Source organism: Cricetulus griseus, chromosome X (genome assembly GCF_003668045.3).
Source record: "Cricetulus griseus strain 17A/GY chromosome X, alternate assembly CriGri-PICRH-1.0, whole genome shotgun sequence".
Taxonomy (NCBI): domain Eukaryota; kingdom Metazoa; phylum Chordata; class Mammalia; order Rodentia; family Cricetidae; genus Cricetulus; species Cricetulus griseus.
In genome coordinates, this window is record NC_048604.1 from 30,089,975 (window position 1) to 30,113,695 (window position 23,721).

The 23,721-nt window shown below is 42.6% G+C and overlaps 1 protein-coding gene across 1 annotated transcript in view; it reads right to left on the reverse strand.

The window, feature by feature from the left end:
- Nucleotides 1–23,721, reverse strand: part of Lonrf3 (LON peptidase N-terminal domain and ring finger 3) — a 50,441-nt gene that overhangs the window by 15,439 nt on the left and 11,281 nt on the right. Inside the window, exons 4-11 of the mRNA XM_035449836.1 lie at nucleotides 21,249–21,404; nucleotides 19,077–19,323; nucleotides 18,256–18,346; nucleotides 10,173–10,287; nucleotides 7,044–7,165; nucleotides 4,646–4,804; nucleotides 3,248–3,410; nucleotides 1,910–2,059 (exon numbers count right to left, since the gene is read on the reverse strand). Coding sequence (XP_035305727.1) covers nucleotides 1,910–2,059; nucleotides 3,248–3,410; nucleotides 4,646–4,804; nucleotides 7,044–7,165; nucleotides 10,173–10,287; nucleotides 18,256–18,346; nucleotides 19,077–19,323; nucleotides 21,249–21,404 — 1,203 coding nt within the window. The remainder of the gene's footprint in view (nucleotides 1–1,909; nucleotides 2,060–3,247; nucleotides 3,411–4,645; nucleotides 4,805–7,043; nucleotides 7,166–10,172; nucleotides 10,288–18,255; nucleotides 18,347–19,076; nucleotides 19,324–21,248; nucleotides 21,405–23,721) is intronic.

Consider the following 23,721-nt stretch of genomic DNA (forward strand, 5'->3'; position numbering starts at 1 on the left):
TTAGAAAACACATTCTTGTTAACCCTCTGGTTTTCCTTTAATAAAGACATTTCTCATCCCTTACAAATCCTTCACGGGCATTCTCTTTGTCATCAGCTTCCTGAACACACATTTTAGATGTTTATTACTAACCCTCAAATGAGTTTTCTTCCTACAACTTTCAAAACGAGTCAGCTTTCCACTTACAGAAAAGCACATGCTGATATAACTGCTTTGTGTGTTTCTCCCTGAGTGTCCCTGAGCACTTGGTTTTTCTGTGCTTCTAGCTTCATCTGAACACTCCCTTCTCTGTGTCTCTCAACTGCCTGTCCCCCCTCTCTCTCTCTCTCTCTCTGTGTGTGTGTGTGTGTGTGTGTGTGTGTGTGTGTGTGTACCTAACTGTAGTGTACAATGCATTTTCTCTTAAATCACTTCTTTATACCAGGTTGCTATTCTGAACTTTCTTTCCTGGGATCACCAGCAGATACTTAAGCTGATGTTAACACTGTGGCTGTTTCTAAGAAACCTCCCACTAAGGTACAACACTGTTATTCATGGAACCCCTTAGGACTGTAGGATTAGATATAGCAAACTGGATGAAACTGGATGAGCTTTTGCTGCTGCCATCACCACCAAAGCAACATGATAACAAAGCTAATAAGAAAGGAAATGATTTTGGGCTTGCTATATCATTAAGGCCTTATGAATCACACTGAGGCAGCTATGTTTTCTCCTGTGGAAGATGTGGTTAGCATTGCTGATCTCTATCTTTTGCCTGACTGGGAGAGAATGTTCGCCAGCAGGTGAGGGGGAACATTAAGCTTGAACATGACCTTGTTACAAGTTATGCTGTCTTCTTGAATCACCATAGACAAGATCTGGGTTACCAGGAAGCACTTGCTGGCCTTGTTCTCTTTAGAACATGTGAGTGATGCCTTTGTATGGAGAGAGAAGAGCAACTCCGTGGGCTGGAGGAAGCAAGACACTTGAGGACATTAGGAAACAGGTGTTTTAGAATGGAGGAGGAATAACTTTAGAGTCTCAATGATCCTGCATGATTTTAGGTTCTTCTACTGTGATAGAATCAGGAAGCATACATTAAAAAAGAAATCAAAGAAGTTCTAGGAGTGATTCTGTGGGACAGCCAGCTTAGAATATGGAGAGAGGTAGCATTAAGAGAATAGATCTGTTTAGGCCGTTTGTTCTCCAAACTGGAATTCCCCACAAACTGCTTGATTGAAACAAGGCAGACTAAGCATGGTGAAACCCAACACTCCCCACTTTTCTAGTGGACTCTGGATCTTCAGCTTGAACTCACAGAGATCTGTTCCTCAAGGAAGAGCAATGCAGTAGAACCTAACTAACTATGTCCCGGGGGCCAGTTTTCTCAGGACCTGTTCAATCTAGGAACAATAACAAGTGTCTAGCCTTGCGGAGCTATGCATGGATGGGCTGGATATGATGGTTTCTACATCTGGACTCTTATGGTGTAGGTGATTCTACCTCCTAGCTCCTGCAGGATTGGAGAAGGGGAAATGAAGCTGGCTGGAAGTAGCAGCATTAGTTATCATCTATCTTACTAGTACCCTAGCCTTTGCATGTGTCTTGTCACCCTAACGTTACCATGGGGTGGGTTTGGACTCCCACTGAAGGTTCTTCTGTTAAGTGCTGTTGGTGCTCCCTTCCTCTCACTTCACTTATTTCTCAGTTCTAGTCTCAGTTCCAAGTTACCTCTGTTAAGCCAGTTCCAACTTGGGATCTTTTTGGTCTCAACCATGATGCTCACTACCTAGCTACACTGTAGTGTATTGGATCTGTCCTCTTCTCTGCAGTTAACCTGCTGGATGACAACCACACACCCACCTAATCACAAAGCCTGGACTCTCCCACCTCATAGGGCAACCTGCTCTAAATAGACATTCTTATATACCTGGGGATCTTCATCTTTCTCTGGCATTGGACCGAAATGATTGAGTATCCGAGTCTTCAGAGATGCTTTGAGTGAATGAAACCATGTGGAGGCTTGCTCATACACACAGTTATGCAACCCCATGAGTTCAGCACAGTCTTCTCCCTGAACCTGAAAATATCAAAATGAAAGTGAAGCCACCTCTACCTTCGCCACCCACCTCAGACTTGTTTTTGACACTTGACCCTCTTTTGAGAATCTGACCTGCTTTTCCGTCATCCATCTGCCTTTCTACCATGTAAGATAAGGAAGACCCAGCAGCCAGATGCTGGGCGGAGTACAAATATGGCAGGGAGAGCAGGAAGACAAAAGGTTTAAATGAGAAAAATGCCCGAAACAGCAAGCACAGAGACACCCAGAAGCTTGAGCTAGCCCAGGTGATGGCATACAAGAAAAGTGCAGCGTGCTGGTTTATGCTTTTGCCCCTTTCATTTTCACACCCTCTTCTTACTCACTGGGAAGGTGGATAGGAATATATCTGTGTCTCACTATATCTTCAAGGTCAGATGACTTTATCCATTAATCATGTATTATCTACTACAGAAGTAATATAAATGAGCATGGGATCTTTTTTTTTTCTTTTTGGTTTTTCAAGACAGGGTTTCTGTGTAGCTTTGGAGCCTATCCTGGCACTCGCTCTGGAGACCAGGCTGGCCTCGAACTCAGAGATCCACCTGCCTCTGCCTCCCGAGTGCTGGGATTAAAGGCGTGCAGCACCAATACCAGGCAGAGCATGGGATTATTGACATATTCATCTACCCATTAGGTCAGAAAACCAAGGATTAATTGGACATGTGGCCTTTTCGTTTTGTTTTGGGGGGATGGTGAATGGCTTTGATTTAGGAATAGTGTTCTTGGGCAGGTTGCCCATTTTTAAAAATGCAAACTTATACTTGAATCTACAATAATCTCAAAAGAAATGCATTGGAAAATATAAACCAATCCATACTTAAAATACTTATGTGTAGAGCCCAATGTAAATTGAGCCATTGGTGTCCCTTGCAGAGACCTAATTCAGGCTGAATGGGCCCGGGGATTAGTCTCCACAAGCATTAAATGCAACTACAATTCATCAGCTAAGCAGGGAGAGGGGTGGGGGAGGGGAGGCAGATGGAGGACTATGGATGCAATTGGGCAGCAGTCCAGTAGCATTCATCCAGTAGAATTCATCCAGTAGCAATTTGGTAAGAAATCCCAAGGCTCCAAGACAATTCTGAGAAACCCCTTTGCCATCATCTTTGTATGAAAAACTACAGTGCTAATTTGACTTTTAGGTTTCTTGGCACTGGCCACACTTACCTTTTGATCTTCAATATATTCAATGTCAGCTGTGTTGTAGCCATCCCTCTGGCCCTGATGGAGCACCTTGAAACGCCTCTTGCCTATGCTGTCAACCACTGATCGGCCATCAGCAAAGAATTGGACATTTCTGATCTCTAAGATACAGCCATATTCTGCAAACCTGTTTATTGAGAATCAAGTCCAGAGAGTACATTGTTGATGAGTTCTATTGTTTTTGGCCTAGACCCCAGCCATTCCTAGCACCTTGTGCTGTTTTCTATAGGACTTCTGTGCCCCGATTTACAACTACAGCTGTACAACAGGCAGCATCTATGGAAAAAAATGGTATACTTGCTACCATTTGTTGAGCACATACTATATGCAGTGCTATGGTTTAAAAGTCTGTCCTTCTCAAAGTTTGTATTGAAATTTAATTGCCATAACTAAGACACCTGCCTAGCATGTACAAGGCTCTAGTTTCACAAAAAACCCAACTGTTATCACATGCTGGCACATTGGCTATAGACTTCACAGTCTCAATAATCATAGATGTGAATTTCTATTGCCTGTGTCAGCCCACCCCTGGAATTCTAATACTGGGGAGGTGGAAGCAGGATTGCCATGCATTTGAGGTCAGTCTGGGATATACAGTGGCTTCTAGGTCAACTTAGGCTACAGTATGAAACCCTGTCTCAAAAAAAATCTACTGCTTATAAATTAGTTACTATACAGCATATGTTACAGTATCCCAAATGGACTAATTCAGACAGGAATCATGTTTAGTGCTTGGAGTACATCAGTACCATCAGTTCTCCCAATAAGCAAGAACAGACAAAGAAACTGAAGACAGAAAGACTAAATGATTTGCCTAACCCCCAAGGTGCTCCAAGGCCAGCACTCAAGATATAAAAGCGTCTAATTTAGCTCTAGGGCTAAGACTCTTAACAAGGCCATTCTTTTGTTTGTTTGTCTCTGGCTTTTGTTTGTTTTTGAGACACGCTTTCACATATTCCAGGCTGTCCTTGGACTTCGTATGTAGTAAAGGATGACCTTAAACTTTGTATTCTTTTGCCTCCATCTCTCCACCATTGGGACTGTAGGTTTATGTAGTGCTGAGGGTCTATCCCAAGGCTCTGTGACTGGTAGGTAGGCTGAACTATATATAGGCCTAGCCCACAAGACAAGTTTTATAGTGTATGTTACCTGCTTAATGAAAGATTACTTCTGGGGTTATTTTAAATAAGGAGCCTCTCATATTATAAAGTAGACTCCAGAGGGACTGTGATCCTCACAGATGTTTTGATGTTCTGATCTGGTTAACCTCATGGTTTTGTTAGACCCCACTTCTAGAAGCCCTCCAAAGTAAAACAGAAACACCTCTCTACCTAATTTCCATGTTCCCTAGGTCTCACTTACCCTTTGACAGGATCTCCAAGGCACATGCCAAACTGTTTTGTGCCTGTCTCAATACATCTCCGAATCATTAGGCGGTAACAAGGCTCAAAAATGTGCAGGGGACAAGGAACGGTGGGATAGGCCATAGTACACACGAAAATAGGCACATTCTTATTTAAGCTGTTGGGAAGAGAAGATGAGATGAATCTCAAACCAGTGGGTGAGAGCACAGATAGGTTGGTCACATGTCACGATATGATTCCCTTGGAGTAAGACAATGAGCCACCAAAGTTTAATGACTGATAGAAAAACACTGAAATGCAATTGATGCTATAGGCCAAGTTCCATGATCCAATGCAGAGACCAACCAAATCTGAAAGCCTAAACTGGCATTGCACACATTCTAAGTTTGTTGATTAGAATTCTATCACCATAATACTGTGAGTAACAGGTATGCTGCTCCTTCCTTTCTTCCCCATCCCTCTCATTGCCCAAATAGACCAATTCAGTCACTTTGCTTGAGGCATGAAGAAGGGCACTTATGGTATAAATGCACTCAGTTTTCCAGAGGGGCAGTAAAACTTCCTTCGAAGTCCTTTCATGCATCTCAAATTTGCCAAGCCCCTCAGAGACCATTCAGAGTAGATCCAGCTGGGCAGAGTGGCCAGCAAGAGACCACCAAGACAAATGTATCCCCAGTGATGCTCAAATGCTCATGGACATCAGAATAACGGGGGACCCTTACATATAGATGACTGGGCCAATACATCTTCAGGGATACTGGCGCATGCAACGCAGGAATCTGCTTTTCAATAAATACCCTGGAGAACTCAGGCACATGGCTTTGTGAGGAATCGCCAGCCAGGCCAGCTGTTCATAGATCCCCGTCCTCTGAATCATCTGGGAAGTCCAGTGCAGGGACACTGCACCCAAATGGCCCAAGAAATGTAAAGCCATCTGTATAAATCTTTAAAGGGGCTAGGTCTGAGAAGCCTTCAAAGAGAAAGCCCCTCAGTATGTCTAGCTTTGACTAATACAGCCTTAAGTGATAGCTGAGAAAAGGACTTCTCCAGAGAGAAGAAGGCAGCCATTCTCAACCTGTCATTCATGACCTCTTTGGGGGCCAAACAACCCTTTCACAGAGGTTGCATATCAGTTAGTCTGCATATCAGATATTTACACTATGATTCATAACAGTAGCAAAATTACAGCTATGAAATAGCAACAAAATGATTTTATAGTTCGGGTCACCACAACATGAAGAACTGTATTAAAAGGTCACAACATGAGGAAGGTTGAGAACTATTGTGTTAAAGAGCAAGTGAAGAATCGGGAAAGAGATAAAACTGTACAGAGCAATTTCAATATGAAAATCAATGAGAGCCGAGCGCTGGTGGCACACGCCTTTAATCCCAGCACTCGGGAGGCAGAGGCAGGTGGATCTCTGTGAGTTCGAGGCCAGCCTGGTCTCCAGGGTGAGTGCCAGGATAGGCTCCAAAGCTACACAGAGAAACCCTGTCTTGAAAAATAACAAAAAAAATCAATGAGAAACAAACAAGTCTAGTCTCTGAGGAAAAACATGCCAAGTGAAGGCACATCCTCACCAACAGGGCACACAGTTCAGAAATGGCCTCTTCCCGGAGGGCATATAAACAGAAGTGTTTTTTTCCCTCAGGAAGCAGTTCACCTTCAGAATGCTGCAAGAAGCCTTTGGGAGGTCAGGGAGGTGCTCAGTAGTCAGAGGTGCAGGACTTAATTATTTCCTGCTTTTTCTGCTAAGTGCACAACAGTCATAGCTCTTGAAGATCCAATTACATCTCCATCTCTTCGCCTCTGCCACACCCGTGGCAGAGGAAATACACAGTGAGTTCAGGCACCATAGTCATTTATTAAGTGCTTGCTGTGTACCAACGCATTTGGGTCTTTAGAACAAGTCCATAATGTGAGAGCTATCATCTCCAAGTCACTGGCAAGGATATTGAATCCTGGAAAAGTTAAATGGCATGTCCATGACCACGAAACACACTCAATGATAGAACTGGCTCTTAACCCCAGGTGTGGCTCACAGCACTGTTTAAGCACCCTTAACCTGCTTGAAGGCATCTTCCAGTTGTCTCATAGGGTTTCCTGCCTAAGCTGCTTCTTAACTCACTCCTGCCCATAACATGCACTTACTAGTGCTGCCATGCATCAAGAGCCTCTGTGGTTTGGCTGATGCACGTCTTCAAATACATGCTGGTCAATGTCTAAGAACTGCTTCTGAGAGGGATGGGGGGCCATCTGTAGCATTTGTTGACTTGCCCCATGGCCATTTCAAACTAGTAACATGCTATCACTGAAGAAGGAGCTAGTAAGAAATGTGTCAGTTTTTGTGAACTGATGTGCATGAAATGGAAATTAGAAACACGCATGTACATACTTAGAAAGCTCTTCCATCTCCTCTTCATGAAGCCTCCTTCGTTCCTTGAGTTCTTCTGGCAGGAATTTAGCTATTAGTTCTTCCATGATCACATTCTTGCTGTACTTTCTTGATGGCAAGCACTAGGAATGGAACAAGGTAATGAGATATTATACAGTCCACAGAAAAACACAGAGAATTGTGTAACCCAGACCTAGTCTGATATAGCCCAGATAGTAGTCAAATCACTCATGTGTTGTCATTTGGACTCACAATTTGGAAGCTAATATAGCCACAAATATGTATCTTCTGGATGTTGGAGATTTGATTTTCTTAAAAATATGCAATTGAACATTTATAACTAAAAATATTTTTAAGAAAGAAAAATATTACATTAAACATTTGCGAATCTCACAGATGACCTAAAGCTTTGGATCTGAGATATTCACATCTGAAATAAAGAGGGGCGGATCTTACTTCCTGTTCACTTTATTGTTGTGTTCACAAGCTCTATCTGGAAAGTGCTGAAAGCCTCTAGTCAAAGGATTCAGAGAGCCAAAAGGCTATGTTCATGTATCATTTTCTGCCCTGCCCTACCTCTACTCCAATCGAATGTCTGGCTTCTAGATATTTCCATGTGTCTACGTCTTAACTGTAGTTAAAATAAAAACCACACATACACTTACAGCCAAATACAGGTGATTGTCTAGTTGCCAATTTATGACAGCATCTAGGTATCAACTGAAATTTAGAATCAGACTTAGGTTAAAATATCACTAGTTTGTCCTTCCTAAACATCCCTACCATACGTATATTGAGAGATCTATGAGTAGTGTGTATTTAACAATATGGCCCAAACAATGACTGTTAAAATATCTGGAAACTAGAGAAAAACCTATTGCCTTCACTTTCCTAAAGCAGCACAATATACTTAATAACTGTATTCTAAATACTTATTCGTATACTCACAGATAAGCACAGTCCTCACCCCTCACCAAAGAAGTTTCTCTTTGCAGCAGGCAGAGACCAGTACAGAAAGACACAACTGGTCACAATGCAGAGAACAATTCCCTGTGGGGTGTTCATCCCCCATTGATACAACTACAACACAACCCCTACATGTAAGGCTCAGGACATAGCAAAAGAGGGGGCGGGGACAGAAAGGTTGTAAGAGCCAGAGGACCAGGATGTGTGTGCTTCCTTCTCTATGTGACAGGAAAGTTGTCCCCATGATACCTGAATAATACAGTTCTCTAAACAAGACCTGAACAAATGGCAACACCAGAAAATGTGTCAAAGTGTATGGAGGAAATCTCATAAGGCCCTACTCCTAGATGAAGAGTTAGAGGCAACTAATGGCTGCTGGGAGAGGAAGAATCAGTCTTCCCCAGGGAGAAGCCCCCTAATTGGTTATGCAACATCAGTGGTCAGCCCTAACAGCATATGAGCAACACTAAATGGACTCAGGATGGTGTACTTGTATGTTTATACGCACACATATATGAAACAATAGAGAATAAGAGGGCATAAAACTGAGAGGGAGTGGGGGAGACACAGGCAGGGTTAGATTGAAATTGAGAGGGAAAAAGTAAATACAGCACTCATATACAATTCTCAAATAATAATAAGTAAAAAATAAATATCTACAGAACATTGATTGCTGTGGGACTCAGTAGAGGGAGCTCCTGAGTACCAAATTGCTGGCTTCAGACAATTTTGTTTCTTCCCCAGGAGTCTCTATTCTGCAACGAACATGATTGGAATTTGCATTGCTTTGTTAAATGGCGTAAGTATGGCCCTGTATGAATACAGAGATACATGAGAATATCTTCTAGCCTCTGAGTCTGAGATCCCACAGCTTCTGCCTACTGGATGCCTTATCAGTTACTGCCATTGCCTGGCAACAGGATAAAACCTACAATGTCTAGTTCCAGGCTTTAGGAGAAAGCAGTGACTCAAAAGGCAGCCAGTCTAAGGGATAAAGTGATCCCTGTGCGGATGCTAAAACAAAAGTGTGTCCCCTAAAATGGTGACAGTGCTTTTCTCTAGAGGCTAAGCATATGGTAGACTTTTTCCTTCTCTTGGTGTGAACTTTGTAGTGTTAACACAGCATGAATGTCTTATGTAAATAGAAGGACCATAGAATTCTTATCTACAATCAGGTTGCAAATCCCACCTCTTTATCTAAGGGAAGCTATCACTTTAGCACTTTCCCAATCCCAATACACATTCCCAAGGCTACCCTGGATGATGGATTCACTCTAGCTCCTTATTGTCAATGTCAGAGTTAAGGCAGGCTCAACATACACTTCTCTGGACCTATAGGAACCTATGTTCCTTTTATTCCTGAGACAAGGTCTTCCTGTGTGTCTCAGGTAGACACTGAACTCACAATGCTCCTATCTCAGCTTCCCAAATCCTGAACTACCAGCATGCATTACCATTCTCTAGAGATAACCTAGCACCTGCAAGCTCTCTTCAAGAATGATAAGCAATTTCAATGCTGTTTTTAATCTGAGATCCCCAAGTCTCTGAAGGAAGGAAAGCAAGACAGATTCCTTTCTTTTGCCACAGGAAACTCCATAAGGCCCACTTGAAGATGTAAGCTTGTGTAGTTAATTTTAAAGAATCTGAAGTACTCAGAACTTTACAAGCTGCCAAGTATCTGCCAATAAGAACAGTGGCTCCTGAGGAGTTGGAGAAAGACCACATTGATGACCTGAGAGTTTTCTTTGGGAGGTGGTGGCTGGGTCTTAAGCAGCTGACCTCTTTAAGCACAAATAAACATCATTAGGGCACAGAAATCTGAGCTATCTAGTTCAAGGATAGCAGAAACAAAATTCACTCAAGATTGTTGTTTATGCGGTACTGCAATTGGACCAGAGGCAAGATTTGTATTCATCATCTATTTCGTGTTTTTGCTTCTAACACTTCTGAACTTCATCACTGACGGTTACTGAAAAGCTAGATGTTGCCTCATTTTCCTGAAGGACTTTGTGGAGAGAGGAAAGATATCTAGGAGACAGCAGAAATAAGTAGATGGTAAGGAGGTGTATTTTGGTCAAGCACGGTACAGTGGCTTAGGATTCAGTTGAGCACTGAGTTGATACAAAATAAGCTAATGCAACCAAGGAAGAAAGAGCGGTTTACCTGTAAAAGAACGTCTTTGCACAGTGGACACTTTGCATTATGATCTAGGCATCTCTCAAGACATTTCAAGCAAAAGGTGTGCCCACAAGGTGTTGTGACTGGCTCATAGAATAATCTGAAATTTAGGAAATGAAACAGGAGAACATTGTAATAAGATGAAAAAAAAGACAGATGCATTCATGGTTAAGGTTTCACGGAACTGTTTGTCAAAACCTGTGGGAGGATACGCATTTTGTGTTTCATCACTGGTACTATTACACATCAGGAAAGCATTTTCCTTTTCATTCATGAACTATATATAGAAAGATACATAGGTTCAGATTTAGGGCATAACTAATCTATTTTGTAACATTAGTCCTATTGTTTTCCTGTCGAGTCCAAGAAAAATTCAGATTCCATTACTGAAAAATAATTAGCCAACCTGTTTACCTGAGTATATTGTAAGCACACAGATACATATGGAGAGATACAGACATGCATACACACACATAAGACCCTGTACATCATATTACTTCAAGGAAAAATTCAATTTGTTGGCTAACTTTTATTCTTTTCTTTATTTTAGTGACATCTGGTGCCTGAAGGTTCTTAACACTGTAACAAGCATGTAGTTGCCTTTTGTGTGGTAATAAGTAAAACTTGCTTCTACCAATAGATATATAAAATATATGTGTATATCTACCTACATTTTCACATATAAAATTATGTTCAGCTGTACCATATTTCCAATAGATCTCATTTTAATTGCTTTGGGGAGGGGGTGTTTTAAAATCAGTTTGGGGTTGCTTAATGAAAACTGTTCTGCACAGTCAGAGATGCATAATTTTACTTTATGTAAAGAAAGGCTCACCTGAAGCAGGACCAGGAGTGAGGGGGTCAGCTGGTGATGACTATTAGGAACTCCAGCTCACATCTAACAAGATGATGAGCACAGAGAAAAGGGAGACAAATCTTGATCAGCTTCTTTTGACTTCCCAAGAGTGTTCAATTTAGAGCAAGAGGTTGTCAGCTTCATAATATATGGCATCACACATATTTAATTAGAAGTCAATAGAAGAAGTGGCCAATGATTTGAAGAGGAGGGGGAGGAGGGGACACAGGAGGAGTTGGAGGTGGAAGAGAAAGGTGAAAATGATGCGAATACAGTACTCAGATATAACATTCTCAAAAAAAAATCAATTTTAATGAGAACTATCAACATTTGGTGAGTCTCAATACAACCCAATGAGTTATGTTATTGGTTAATTTGTCTGAGGGAAAACTTGGCAAGCTGCTTTCTAGATGCAATACGGAAATGCAAAGGGCTGAGAGCCAAGGCACATCTGGATGTGGGAGGACTTGGTCCATCAAGCATCAGAACTTATTACAAAGCCATAGTGATTAAAACAATGTGTACTAGCACAGGGACGGAACAGAATAGAAAGCTCAGGAATAGACCCAGGCATAGATTCTTGTCTTATGACAAATGTAACATTTTAAAACAGGGCCATGGGAGGATTTTTAATGCAGAAATATCATTCTCTACAAATGCTATAATGGCTATCTGTACAGGGAAATGAAGTGAACCACCATTTATATCATACACAAAAATCAATTCCAGGTGATCTGAAAAAATAAATCTGAAAAGGAAAACAATGCAGCATTCAGAACAGATAAAATAAAGAAAATTCAAAGAAACACTAAATACATATGAAAAGATTGCCAATTTCAACTGCTCTAAGATTAAGAAGTTTTAAGTTCATCTAAAAGCATAACTAAAAGGGCAAACAGGCAAGTTACATAGTTGGAGAGAGTGCTTGCAATGCACAGGTAAGAAAAAGCTTGTATTTAAAATATACCTAGGGTATGTAAGAAAAACACACCTAAAGCAGTAGGAAAAACATTGAAATAACTTGGTAGAAAAAATGGGCAAACACTGAAACATGCAAAAACAGTGGGCATCCACGACATTTCCAAACTAAAGCCAATGCAAGCATCCACCTAGGATAAAATAGAGCCTGTGGAACACTCACACAATGAGATACTAAGTGCTAATAAAAATGAACAAACTTATCCCTAGCATAGGTGTGGACTTTGGGAGCTCATTCCACATAGAGAAATACTCCCTGAGCCAAGACACACGGGGGTGTGCCTAGGTCCTATCCCAAAGGATACGATAGACTCTGATGACACACTACAGAAGGCTCCTCACCCTCCCTGAGGAGCAGAAAGGGTATGTGATAGGTAGGATGTTAGTTGAGGGTGCAGGAGAGGAGGGGAGGGTGAGGGAACTGGGATTGACGTGTAAAATAATCTTCCTAATTCAAATAAAAAAATAAAATAAAATAAAATTCCCAATTCAGAAAAATATGAACAAACTTCACTTACATCTTGATACTGAGTTTAAAAGAAGGAAGCAGGTTGCAGAAATACACTACAATTCAATCTAAGTTTTAAGATTTAGGCCAAACTAGATGATACCATTTACAGTAATATGCATGGTAAAATTATAAGGAGAAACAAAATAGAACTCAAGATAGTATCTGGGGGTTGGATTAGTTACTTTTATATGGCTGTGAGAGAACTCCATGACCAAGGCAACCTTTATAGAAGAGAGAGTTTATATAAGGCTTATTAAGGTTCCAGATGGTTAGTGCCCTGCAAGGACAGCAGGTAACAGACAAAAGTGGCTGGAGTTGGAATCTGGAAGCTGAGAGATCACCCCTCAAACTTCAAGCAGGCAACAGAGAGAGTGAGTGATCTGGGGATGGTAGAAGGTTTTGAAAGTTCAAAGTCTGCCCCCAGAGATGTACCTACTCCAGCAAGGCCACACTTCTTAAGCCTTCCAAACTGCCACCAACTATAGACCATTTGAATTGCTGATACTATGGGGGACACCTCATTCAAATCACACAGGAGTTGTGGCAAAGTATGGTCCTGATTGAGAAAAGGCATATGGACAATTTCTTGGGTCCTGCCGCTGTTATACTTGTTAAACCAAGTGGTTACATGAGTCTATACAATGTTTTCTTCAGAATATGGGAACTGCTGAGGTGATCAAACCACTGGAACTCCCAAACCAGTACAATTATTCCTTGAGTACTTGAATTCTATGCATCTGACTGTTTTGTGGTGTGTGTGTAAATAAAACCCAAGGCCTTACACATGTGAGGAAACTGTCCTATCGCTGAACCACATCATCAAATCTTTGGGTTTTTTGTTTGTTTGAGTGTGTGCGTGCATGCGTGCGTGCATGCGTGCGTGCGTGCGTGCGTGCGTGCGTGCGTGCGTGTGTGTGTGTGCTTGGTTTTTTGAGACAGGATTTCTCTGTGTAGCCCTGGCTGTCCTGGAACTCTTTAAGACCATGTTGGTCTTGAACTCACAGAGATCCGCCTGCCTCTGCTTGCCAAGTGCTGGGATTAAAGGAGTGTGCCACCACCGTCCATCCTTCGGTTTTTTAAAGAGAAGGCCTTGTTCTATTGTCCAGGTTAGCCTCAGACCCCTAGCATTCCTCTTACGTCAGTTTCTCAAGTGCTGGGTTTAGAAGTATGTGTTACCTCCGCTCACCCTTGGTGTTTCTCAGGGGTAGTTCTTACTCTGTAGCTCCAGGCTGGCCTGTAACTCCCAATTCACCTGCTTCAAACTTCTGAGTATTGGTATTACAGGCATATACCACCATATTCAGCATATCTGAATACTTTTAGATATTGTTCGATAATGCATATGAGGATGATTGATGAATCTTACCTACCTGCATAGCATACAAAACTATTTTTTTCTGAGAACTTTTCTGAGAACCTGATTGAGTGTACTGCTAAGAATATAAATACATTTATCTTGCTCTATTTCTGGCTGTGTGTAACACTATTTTTCATTAAATTTAACTTTATATATTAGTAAGTGGTAATTATGATTGATTCATGGCCAAGATTATACACAAAGCTTGGAATGTGTAATCAAATTAGACTCCCCCAACTATCCTTCCTCCTTCAGTCTGCAAGACAGCCAAGACTACGTGCATGCATATATTCAAATTCACTCCAGCCAGGCAGCCAGCAATTCATCTGGGCACGTACATGCTGCCACAAACACTTTCCCCTTCTCTTACTGTCATTCTCTCTCCTTCCTCTGCTCTCTAGAAAGAAACACAAAGATTCTTACCTATGAAGGTAAAGGCATGTAGTAGAATGTCCTTTTTCCATTTAAGATAAGGATTTTGAAAACACTTCAGGGAGACAGTTTTAAATCAGAGCAGGGCTGGCTTGCCTCATAAGGAAACATTCCACACTATCAGAGTGACAGGCGTAAACAATAGTAAGAAAAAATGCCTTCCGTTAGATGTCAGTCCAGATAAAATGTCTGCCTTATCTAAAAAGGGCTATCTTTTCCCACCAGAGGCAGCCTTGCACTGTGTTCTTTTGCTATCAGATTAAAGCAAAGAGAGAAAAGGAAGGGGGAGGGAAGAGAGCAAGAAAGAAAAGTAAACTGCCTTAATACCCAGTGACTTAGGGAGCTGTAACTAGATTACATATAAAGCTGATTCTTTTGCTTATCATCAGTGTCACTGGGCCACCAGAGAACTAGTTCAGATAGCAAATATTCTCACTTCATATCTCCAAATATAGCATCATCCCAGAGGTATTGCATTACAGCAGCTCACAGATGATCCCCAATGGCTAGGGTGATAGTGCCAAGTAAACCTCGGGAAGAAATCTCATGCCTCTAATGATTGCGGGGCAGGGTTCTGAGATGTTGGGGTTAGGGGAGGTGTCCTTTAATGGAGGTCTTCCAAATCAGCAATGGAGACCTGGAGATTTCATTGATGCACTCTGCAACTACTCTTCCATTAAAAAAAAATAGGGCCTCATGTAGCCCAGGACGGCCTTGAACTCACTGTGCAGCCAAAATGACCTTGACCTCTTCACTTTCCTACATCTAGTTCCCCAATACTGGGCTTACTGTGTGTGCCTGTGTCACCACACCTGGCTTCCATTCATACTTGCCCTGTGAAATTTACAACCCAACCAATTTTCTCTCTAGAATCAAAATGTATAAATTCATGGTTTGTGTAACTTTTCTCTGCCAGGACAATACCATAGGCTTAGATTTCAGTATGGACTCTTGTACAGATGGTACAAATGTCTAACTCATGGCCAAGCAGTTTGAAATTATCTGTAATTTTAGACCTGTGATGATTAATATCAACTGTCACCTTGACAGGATCTACAGACAAACCTCCAGGACCCTTGTGAGAGATTATCTAAATTAGTTTGAGGTAGAAAGACCCATCTTAACTGTGGGCAGTGCCATTCCATGGGCTTGGATCTTAGACTGACTAAAAAGGAGCCTTGAGCTGAGCTGAGGGCTAGCATTCATCACCAGCTGTTTCCTGTGTATTGTGAAATCAATGTGAGCAGCAGGACTCCTGATCTTACAGCCACACTTTGCCCACCTGCTGTTATGCCTTCCTCACCATGAGAGAATGATCCTGGCCAATGGTAAGCCAGAATAAACATTTCCTCCCTTAAATTGCTTCTGGTCAAATATTTAGTCAGAGCAACAAGAAAAGTAACCAAATACAAAGGCTCTTCTCCAAAGACACATGAGGGCCAAAACAAAGCCCAACAACAACCGTGACAAAAATAGCAATGGCTACAAGTGAGCAAAGAAACTTTTCAAGAGAGGAAAATACAGGCAAAGGCATCCACACAAAACAAATTCTGTCAGCATCTGATGAGTAATTTACAGACAAACCCTGTTGGAAGGGAAGCTGCATGTTTCTTACCAAGGGCTGAAGTGTTAAAGAGCTTCAGATCAAAGAGTCCCCTAGGCTAGCCAGATTTCTTACACCACAAGGCAGTGAGAGTCTAGCTATAATTTAGTAGCCTACATAACAGCTACTCTAGGCAAAGATGGAATAAAGGGTCAGGAAGAGGGACACAATGGCTTTTAAGCTCGGGGGTGGGGTGTGAACTAGACATGGTGCTTATCCTCTGTGTGTTTATTTCTTGGACCAAATTCCTACCTCTGCTACAAAGTCCCTTGTGATTAGGGACAAAGAAGATGAAAGAGGAAAAGAAAGGAAAGAAGAACAAAGAAATTTCAACCTCAGGATTTTTATTCCACAGGGAAAACACAAACAGGATGAGTCTGTATGTTTGATTTTGTGTCCCCTGGATTTTGGCAGGAGTGTTAAGGAGGGTTAAGCAGAACAAAGACCCGCTCTTTCTGAGTAAGCTAAATGTAATCTACTTCACAGCACCCATCATGGGCTTTTGAGCTGCAACACTGCTGTGGTGGCTACAGGGCCCATTCTCTGCTTGAAAGCAGCTTTTTGCTGTCTTGTACCTTGGCTTTAGTATGATGCACTTGCCACTCTGTTGGGAGGGGCTGGATGAGTGGTGAGAAGGGTCTGCTTCTACAGTTCATCCTACTCTAGTCCACACCACCTAAACAGACTCCTGGCAGTGTATTAGAATCTTAGTTTGACGACATCTATGCTGTACCTGCTCAGCTGGCTGAGACCGGCTTATGCTTATGAACAAATCTTGCTACTACAGATTATTATTATTAGTTTATTATTACTGTTGTTATTATTGTGATACCGGTTATTGGATCCAGAAGCTCATGAATGGTAACCAAGTACTCTGTCACTGAGCTACTACTCCCTTAGACCCAAGTATATGCTCTCTAAGAAAAGTCCATGGTTCAGGTAATAGTTGCCGTTTTCTTGTTCAGATAATAAAAAGAAGTCATATGAACTCACATGACCAATAGGAGAGGAATAAGAGCTTGCCAGGGATGGGCAACATTTGTTCAAGTGTCTCAATACCTTCTTAATACTTTTTGGAGAAATCACATTTGAGAATCTAATAAAAGCTGCATGCTTTTATCTTACATCCCCCCCACGCACACTTTTACATATCACTTCAGTAAATCCATGGATCTATTTGAATGCACACATAGAGCTTCCTCAGAGGTCCGTGGATCTAACACTAAAGACCTCTGTGTCGCCAGGCGTTGGTGGCACATGCCTTTAATCCCAGCACTCGGGAGGCAGAGGCAGGCGGATCTCTGTGAGTTTGAGGCCTGCGTGGTCTACAGAGTAAGTGCCAGGATAGGCTCCAAGGTACACAGAGAAACCCTGTCTCAAAAAGCCAAAAAAAAAGACCTCTGTGTAAGAAGAAAAAATAGTTAATTTTTTGAGTACTTACTGTTTTCCAGTCACTACTCTAGGTATTAAATAGTTTTTCTTAATTAGTCATCTCAACCCATGGAGTACATTCCACTGTTTTCTACTTTACTAAAGAAAAATTAGTGGTGCAAATGTCACTTGCTCTAGGACAGAATCTGTAGATGGAAAGAACTAGGGTTCAAGCATTGACTTCAGAGTTCCTTCCCTCAGCCACTAAATCACAGCTGTGAAATGAAATAAACTTCTGAATTTCAAGGTGGTCACTGAGACCACTTTCACAGAATCTTTCTATTTGATCTTGAAGTGGTATACATGGATAATCAGCTCTTCAAAGACCTGAGAAAGTAGAGATAACATACTAGCTGGAAGGAAAATGCTTGACCAAGTATCACATATGCTGTTCTTTAGACAGCATAAAACACAAACCAATTTTGCCGTCCTTTTGGTTCCCAAAGGAGGTGTGTATGACATTGATATTAATCCTTAAACCTTGAGCTCTTAATTTAGTAGTTTAGATTCAGGGTCACAAGTTCAAGTATCTCTAAGGCTCAAACAATAATGTGAGACAGGCTAGTATAAGTTAATGGGATCATGAGCAGCTGGAAAGTGTATGTCCTGTTTCAGTACAGCCATATATAACAAAATCTAATGGGGACCAAATAGACATGCTCAACTGGTGGCCCATCAGTTTTTGACCTTTGTTGCTTTGCTGCTCCCCAGGTCAGGATTTAAGGATGTAAAGAACGACATTCGTAAGCTGGGGACACTGGCAGTCTCACGACAATGTGATTTCCATTTCATCTGTGCCATGACTTTACATACTAACCAACTCAGTAGTTACTAGAGGAAAGGCCCAAATACCAAAGAGAGGGAAAGACCAGGCAGTAGGTGATGGCCCGTACCACATACCTCATACACAGTGAGCATTCAAGGTCAGACGCATCAAAAGATGCAAGCGGAATACTGGGATCTTGTTTGGCCACCTGATCAGCAGGAAGATCTGGGATTTAGAAAACAGTAAGTCAGGGCCCAATCAACTTAGTTTTACAGACAGCACTTCTGAGGAAAAAAGATTTTTGTCAGATTTTCAATTTCAAACTTCCCCCAGAGTTTAACTTAGTGGCTTCCTGAGCAATTGCCAATGGTATTTCCTAAAGTGGCCTGGCAGTGGTGTTTTAGCAGTCCCCATAGGCAGAGAAGTTCAGGTCTACAGCTCCCTAGGAGTACATTCCAATTCAGTAGGCATGCCATTCAGCAGCAGCAGCAGTGGCAGCTCCGTGGACTGAGCCATGTCTTCAAAGCTGACACTTGGTGCTGCCAACCTCTCTTGGAAAGACAGGAAGCTGTAACTACTGCTTCTCAGAACACAACTGAGACTGACCATGCCTTTCCCATCCTACATTCCCACACCAGGAGTGACGGCAGGAAATGGTTGGCCTGGAAGAAAGTGACATGATGGAAAGCATGGGATGGCATTACTTGACAGGATCCCTACCCTGATGTCTGGACTATGGATGCTAATTATCTTTCGGTGGCATTTTCAATGTGATAGGTACCCTGTACACCCTCACGGAAACCGAACAGCAACCCCTGGGATTTCACAGCTGGTAAGTGCCAGAGCTAGGCCATGAACTCAGAGCTAGAGGAGGCCCCAGACAGAGGGTAAGTACATATGTCAGTGAGCCCAACCATCTGCATTAAGCTACTTTCTCCCTGGGTGGATTTAGTACCTTGTTTGGAGACTTTATTAGGCACGTCTGTGTCTTCATGGATTTCATCAATTTGGCAACGGTTCCTTTTCTTTTCCTGGCATTTGCCGGTCCTGACGGAGGCAGCATCCTGCTTCTCTTCTTCGTGATCTCTCACATTGTTTTCTTGACTACCCACCTTTACATGGGCTGACTTCTCCAGGCTGCTGCCGTCTCCCCCAGCTGCTGCTTCCTCCTGATTAGAACAATGTGGAATCTCTGGATTTCCCTAGATGAAGCAAAAGCCAGATATCAGAATCTACTTGAGACCAATATTGTCCTTAAATAGTCTTATCCTGAGGAGACAAAGAGAAAGTGACATAATCCCGATCTTCACTCCTGAACACTCAGTGGATACTCAACTCAGCGGACGGGCAGGCATGAGGCTTACTGCTCACATCCCATCTATGGCAATGGCATGCCTAGCTTAAGAAGAGTTAGGGGACTTCCCTAAGCATGGACAAAAGGCACATGGAGGAAAAGCTCCCTGGGCAGGGATGAAGGGGGAACTGCAAGGGAAGCACCACTCTTCCCTCCTACTCAAAGCATTTCCCAGTGCTCTGTAAGGAAATCAAAGCACTCTGTGAGGGGTTATCCTGTTACTGGATACTTCCTCTCACCCTCGCTGTCATTCAGAGCCATTTTTTTTCAAAGGACTTTAGGTAAGGCTTTGGGCCAGCTCTGTACAGTCCTGCCAAAGCAACCCATGCCCCAGAGATATATGCTATTGTCATCAAAGGAACAGGGAACAATCCATTCCTTTCCCTCAATTTTGAATGAAAAGTCTAAAAAAGAGACAAAAATAATTTGGCCTAATAGCTTGTCTCTAGCCTTTTAGAGGACTTTGTCCGGGAGAAGGATATTGGAAAGTGGAACTAGAAATAACCCTGAAGACATGCTTATGCAGATTGCTTGAGAGAAGCTCTCTGTAATCTAAATCCATATTTAACAGCAAAATGCTCACCCTCATTGCTTCCCCTCTACCCCTGCCAGAAACTCTAGTGGATACAGGCAACAGGAAACAATGAAGTGGAGAGGAAAGGAGAGGACATGGGTTTTCTTGGTCTATAGCCCTGGATGTTCAGAGCTTTTCAAGCACTAAATTAAACAATACTTCAGCTTTGACTTTCCATGATCTCAGAGCACACTGTCCACATAAGAACCCAAGGCCTTGCAAAACAAAGTTTGGGTGGAAAGGCACTCACTGCCTCCCCCCACCCCCACCAGCCTGCTCACACTGGAAAGCCACAAGTTCTATTTCCTTCATTTCAGACTGAGTTGCAAGTAGAAGCACCCACTCCAGGCCCTGGGGCCTAGTGTTAGCTGACTTAGTCATGTACTAATGATCAGTGGGGGCTCTCTGATTTCAGCAGACACTCCAAGTTCTGCCTTTACCAAGAAAACTCAGCCACCTTGTATTTTAATCCTTCTGTAGAGCAGGACAAAAACTGGGAAGATGTAAGCACCCAGGGCTTATATACAAGTGAGGAACTTCAGGCACAAGTGGAGAAGAAACTGCTCCTCAAAGGTGCCCAGGAATTCAGTGTTAAACCTTGCGTCAAGTCTAGTCTTTTTGAGCCCCAACTTCTGCCCACTTACCCTGTGCTAGAAAGGCCAGCTCCTGAAGCCCATCCCTCTTGTTTCCCAAGAAAACCACAAGTACTTGTCTTCATTCTCAACTCAACTCTCATAACTCTGCTTTGCTATAAATGTGCATGAGAAGCCTACTTATGTGTAAGGTATAGTGCAAGAACAAGAAATCCCCTCCATTTGCTCTCCAAATGGAGTTACCCTTGCACAAAGCTCTCACTGGTGCTCAAAGGCTATCAGCTTGAATCTGCTCTAAAGCTGAAGCCAATAAGCACACCCCATTTACAGGGTTTTAGGGGAAGTGGGCCAATCTCTTTATACGTCTATCAAATCGCTCTATTTTCTGAATCTGACCAAGACTACAAACAAATTAATTAATAAATAAATTTTTGGACCATGCCTGAAATTCCCAGTTGTAGCTTTAAGCAAAGGACACAGCCATTATCGACTCCATCTTTCTTTTTCCCTCAGGAACCAAAGTAGAAGAGGTAGGGCTCACTTCTCGTGTGCCCACAAAAGAGCCAAACGAAGCATCATGAGCGAGCTAAGTGAGTTGAGTTTTACCTGTGACAACTTTGGTAGATTATGGCTGGTGCCTTCAGTAGCCATTGACTCTACGTGTTCCTTTAATCTAGGGTGAGTTGCCAACAACTTCAGGATATCGGGAAAATGTTCCTGAGAATCCCCCGAGACTGATGGTGAAAAGAAACTAAAGAGAAGCTGTGACATAAAACAGAAGACTTCACTACTCAAGTTTCTACAGGTGCTAGGCTAAGGTGAAGGGGGGAGGGATGGGGGACCAGAGAGCACAGCTTGCAAGGCAAAACTCCAATGAGGAAGCCTTGGAGCAGTGTCCCTAGACACACTAAGGAGGGGTCGTTGCATCAACACACATCAGAGGACCCAAGTCTGGTTCCCAGCACACATGTAAGGTGGCTCACAACCACCTGTAGGTATAGCTGACACCTCTGACATCCAGAGGCACCAGTACTAATGTGCAAATACCCACGCACAGATTCAAACACATACACATATCAAGAATGAAATACATCTTTTTAAAAAAAGAGTCACCTAGGAGCTTATGAAAATGTCAGTTCCTGGGTTCCGCTCCTGTCTCCTCAGGTCTGAAGTATGATCTAGGAATCTGGGTTCAAAGAAGGCATGGCAGATGCCTTTGTTACTTAGTCAAGGTTAAGAGCCACCTCTATGGTGCCACCAGTCTACAGAAATACCTTCAATGGGGCTTTAAAATCTATCTGAACCAAAGGGAACATAGAGGTTAAGTCAGAAGAGATGTCTCCTGTGCTTGTTAGTTTTTTTGTCAAGTTGATACAAACTAGGTCATCCTGGGAGGAGGATGCTTAAATTGAGAGAATGTCTGTATCAGATTGCCTGTAGGCAACTTTGTGTGGGTATTTTCTTGATTAACAATTAATGCAGGAGAGACCAGCACACTGCGGGTGGTGCTACCCCTGGACAGGTGCTTCCGGTGTGTATGAGAAAGGGAGCTGAATATGACCCTGAGATGCAAGCCAGTAAGCAGATTCCACTGGGGTCTCTGCTTGAGTTCCTACCTCCAAGTTGCTGTCTTGATTAAGTTCCTGCCTCAACTTCCCTCAGTGACAGACTGTGACCTGAGATGTGTAAGGAAAACAAACTCTCTCTTTCCTAAGCTCCTTTGGGTCATGGTGTTTATCACAGCAATAGAAAAGCAAACTAGGACACCTCAGTTGAAGAATGCAGAGTCAAGTCCACAACAACTCAATGGGCAGAGAAGTCCACAAATCTACACTGGGTGCCTTGCTGCTGTTTTTCCTCTGTCTGTCTGTTTTGATTCCACCATCATAGGCCCTGGATTTTAATCCCTTCAGAGATGGGGACATGAGTAATTGAATGTTAAGAAAGCAGAGCTCAGACTTCCTCTCCCCTTCCAGCCTTTTCCTTGTCATCTCTACAGAAAATGTCACATTAAGTTCAAGTACCCAGGGGCAGACAGGTTCACTTCCAATTGGATACACTGATAAAGGAGAAGGGAGTAGAAAAAAGGGGTCTAGGAGTCAAAGATAAGCATTTGAGTGCACCATTAGCTGTCCACATTCTTGATTCTTGCTTCAGTTCTCCCCTATGCCATTAGAGGTTAGGGACCATATGTTAAGTATGTATGCTTCTATCTATCTATCCATCTGCATGCGTGTGTGTGTGTGTGTGTGTGTGTGTGTGTGTGTGTGTGTGTGTGTGTGTGTGTGTGTGTGTGTGAGTGTGTGTGTGTGTGTGTGTGTGTGTGTGTGTGAGAGAGAGAGAGAGAGAGAGAGAGAGAGAGAGAGAGAGACCAAGAGAGAGGGCACGTCAATGGGCTTCAAAAATGTACTCAAATGTTTATCACCTAGTAGACCCTGCCATGTTTGGAGACCCACTAGAGAATGCCTGACACTGTTGTCCAGTCCACATAGTCGGAAGTGCCGATTTAGCAAGAGAATTTGAAAGAATGCTAAACTCAAAGTCTGGTTTATTCTCTTGCTTGTCCTCTGAAGTTTCCTCAAGATGTTCCTTCCTGCAACCGCTCCTTCCTAGCACAGAAGTCCTACTCAGGCTTAAAGTTAAGCTCAAGTGCTGCCTTGCCTCAATACTCCCATCTCTCTGATCTCACCTGTCCTTTCACAGTCTCTACAGATCATGATACCAAACCTTAAACTATACCATCTTACTGTGCCCAGGAAGTGTGTCACAAAAGTCTTTCTGGCCAGCCAGAGAAAATTCCTAATAAATAGACATCACACTCATGGATATGATGAAGACATTTATACATCCAAGGGACAATGAAGAAATCCAGCACTCGGGTGCTTCAACTCCTCAGAGATATGTTTATGCTTCCTTGCATTGCTAAAACCCCTATAAGTTGACAAAGATGGGAAGACACACAATGCCCAGGGTCATAAATATAATCTTTCAGAGCTAACTCATTCCTAGGAATCAATGTTGGTTCTCAGAAATCCCACTCAGGGACTCAAAAGGATAGTCTCTTCTGAGATAGTCTCCC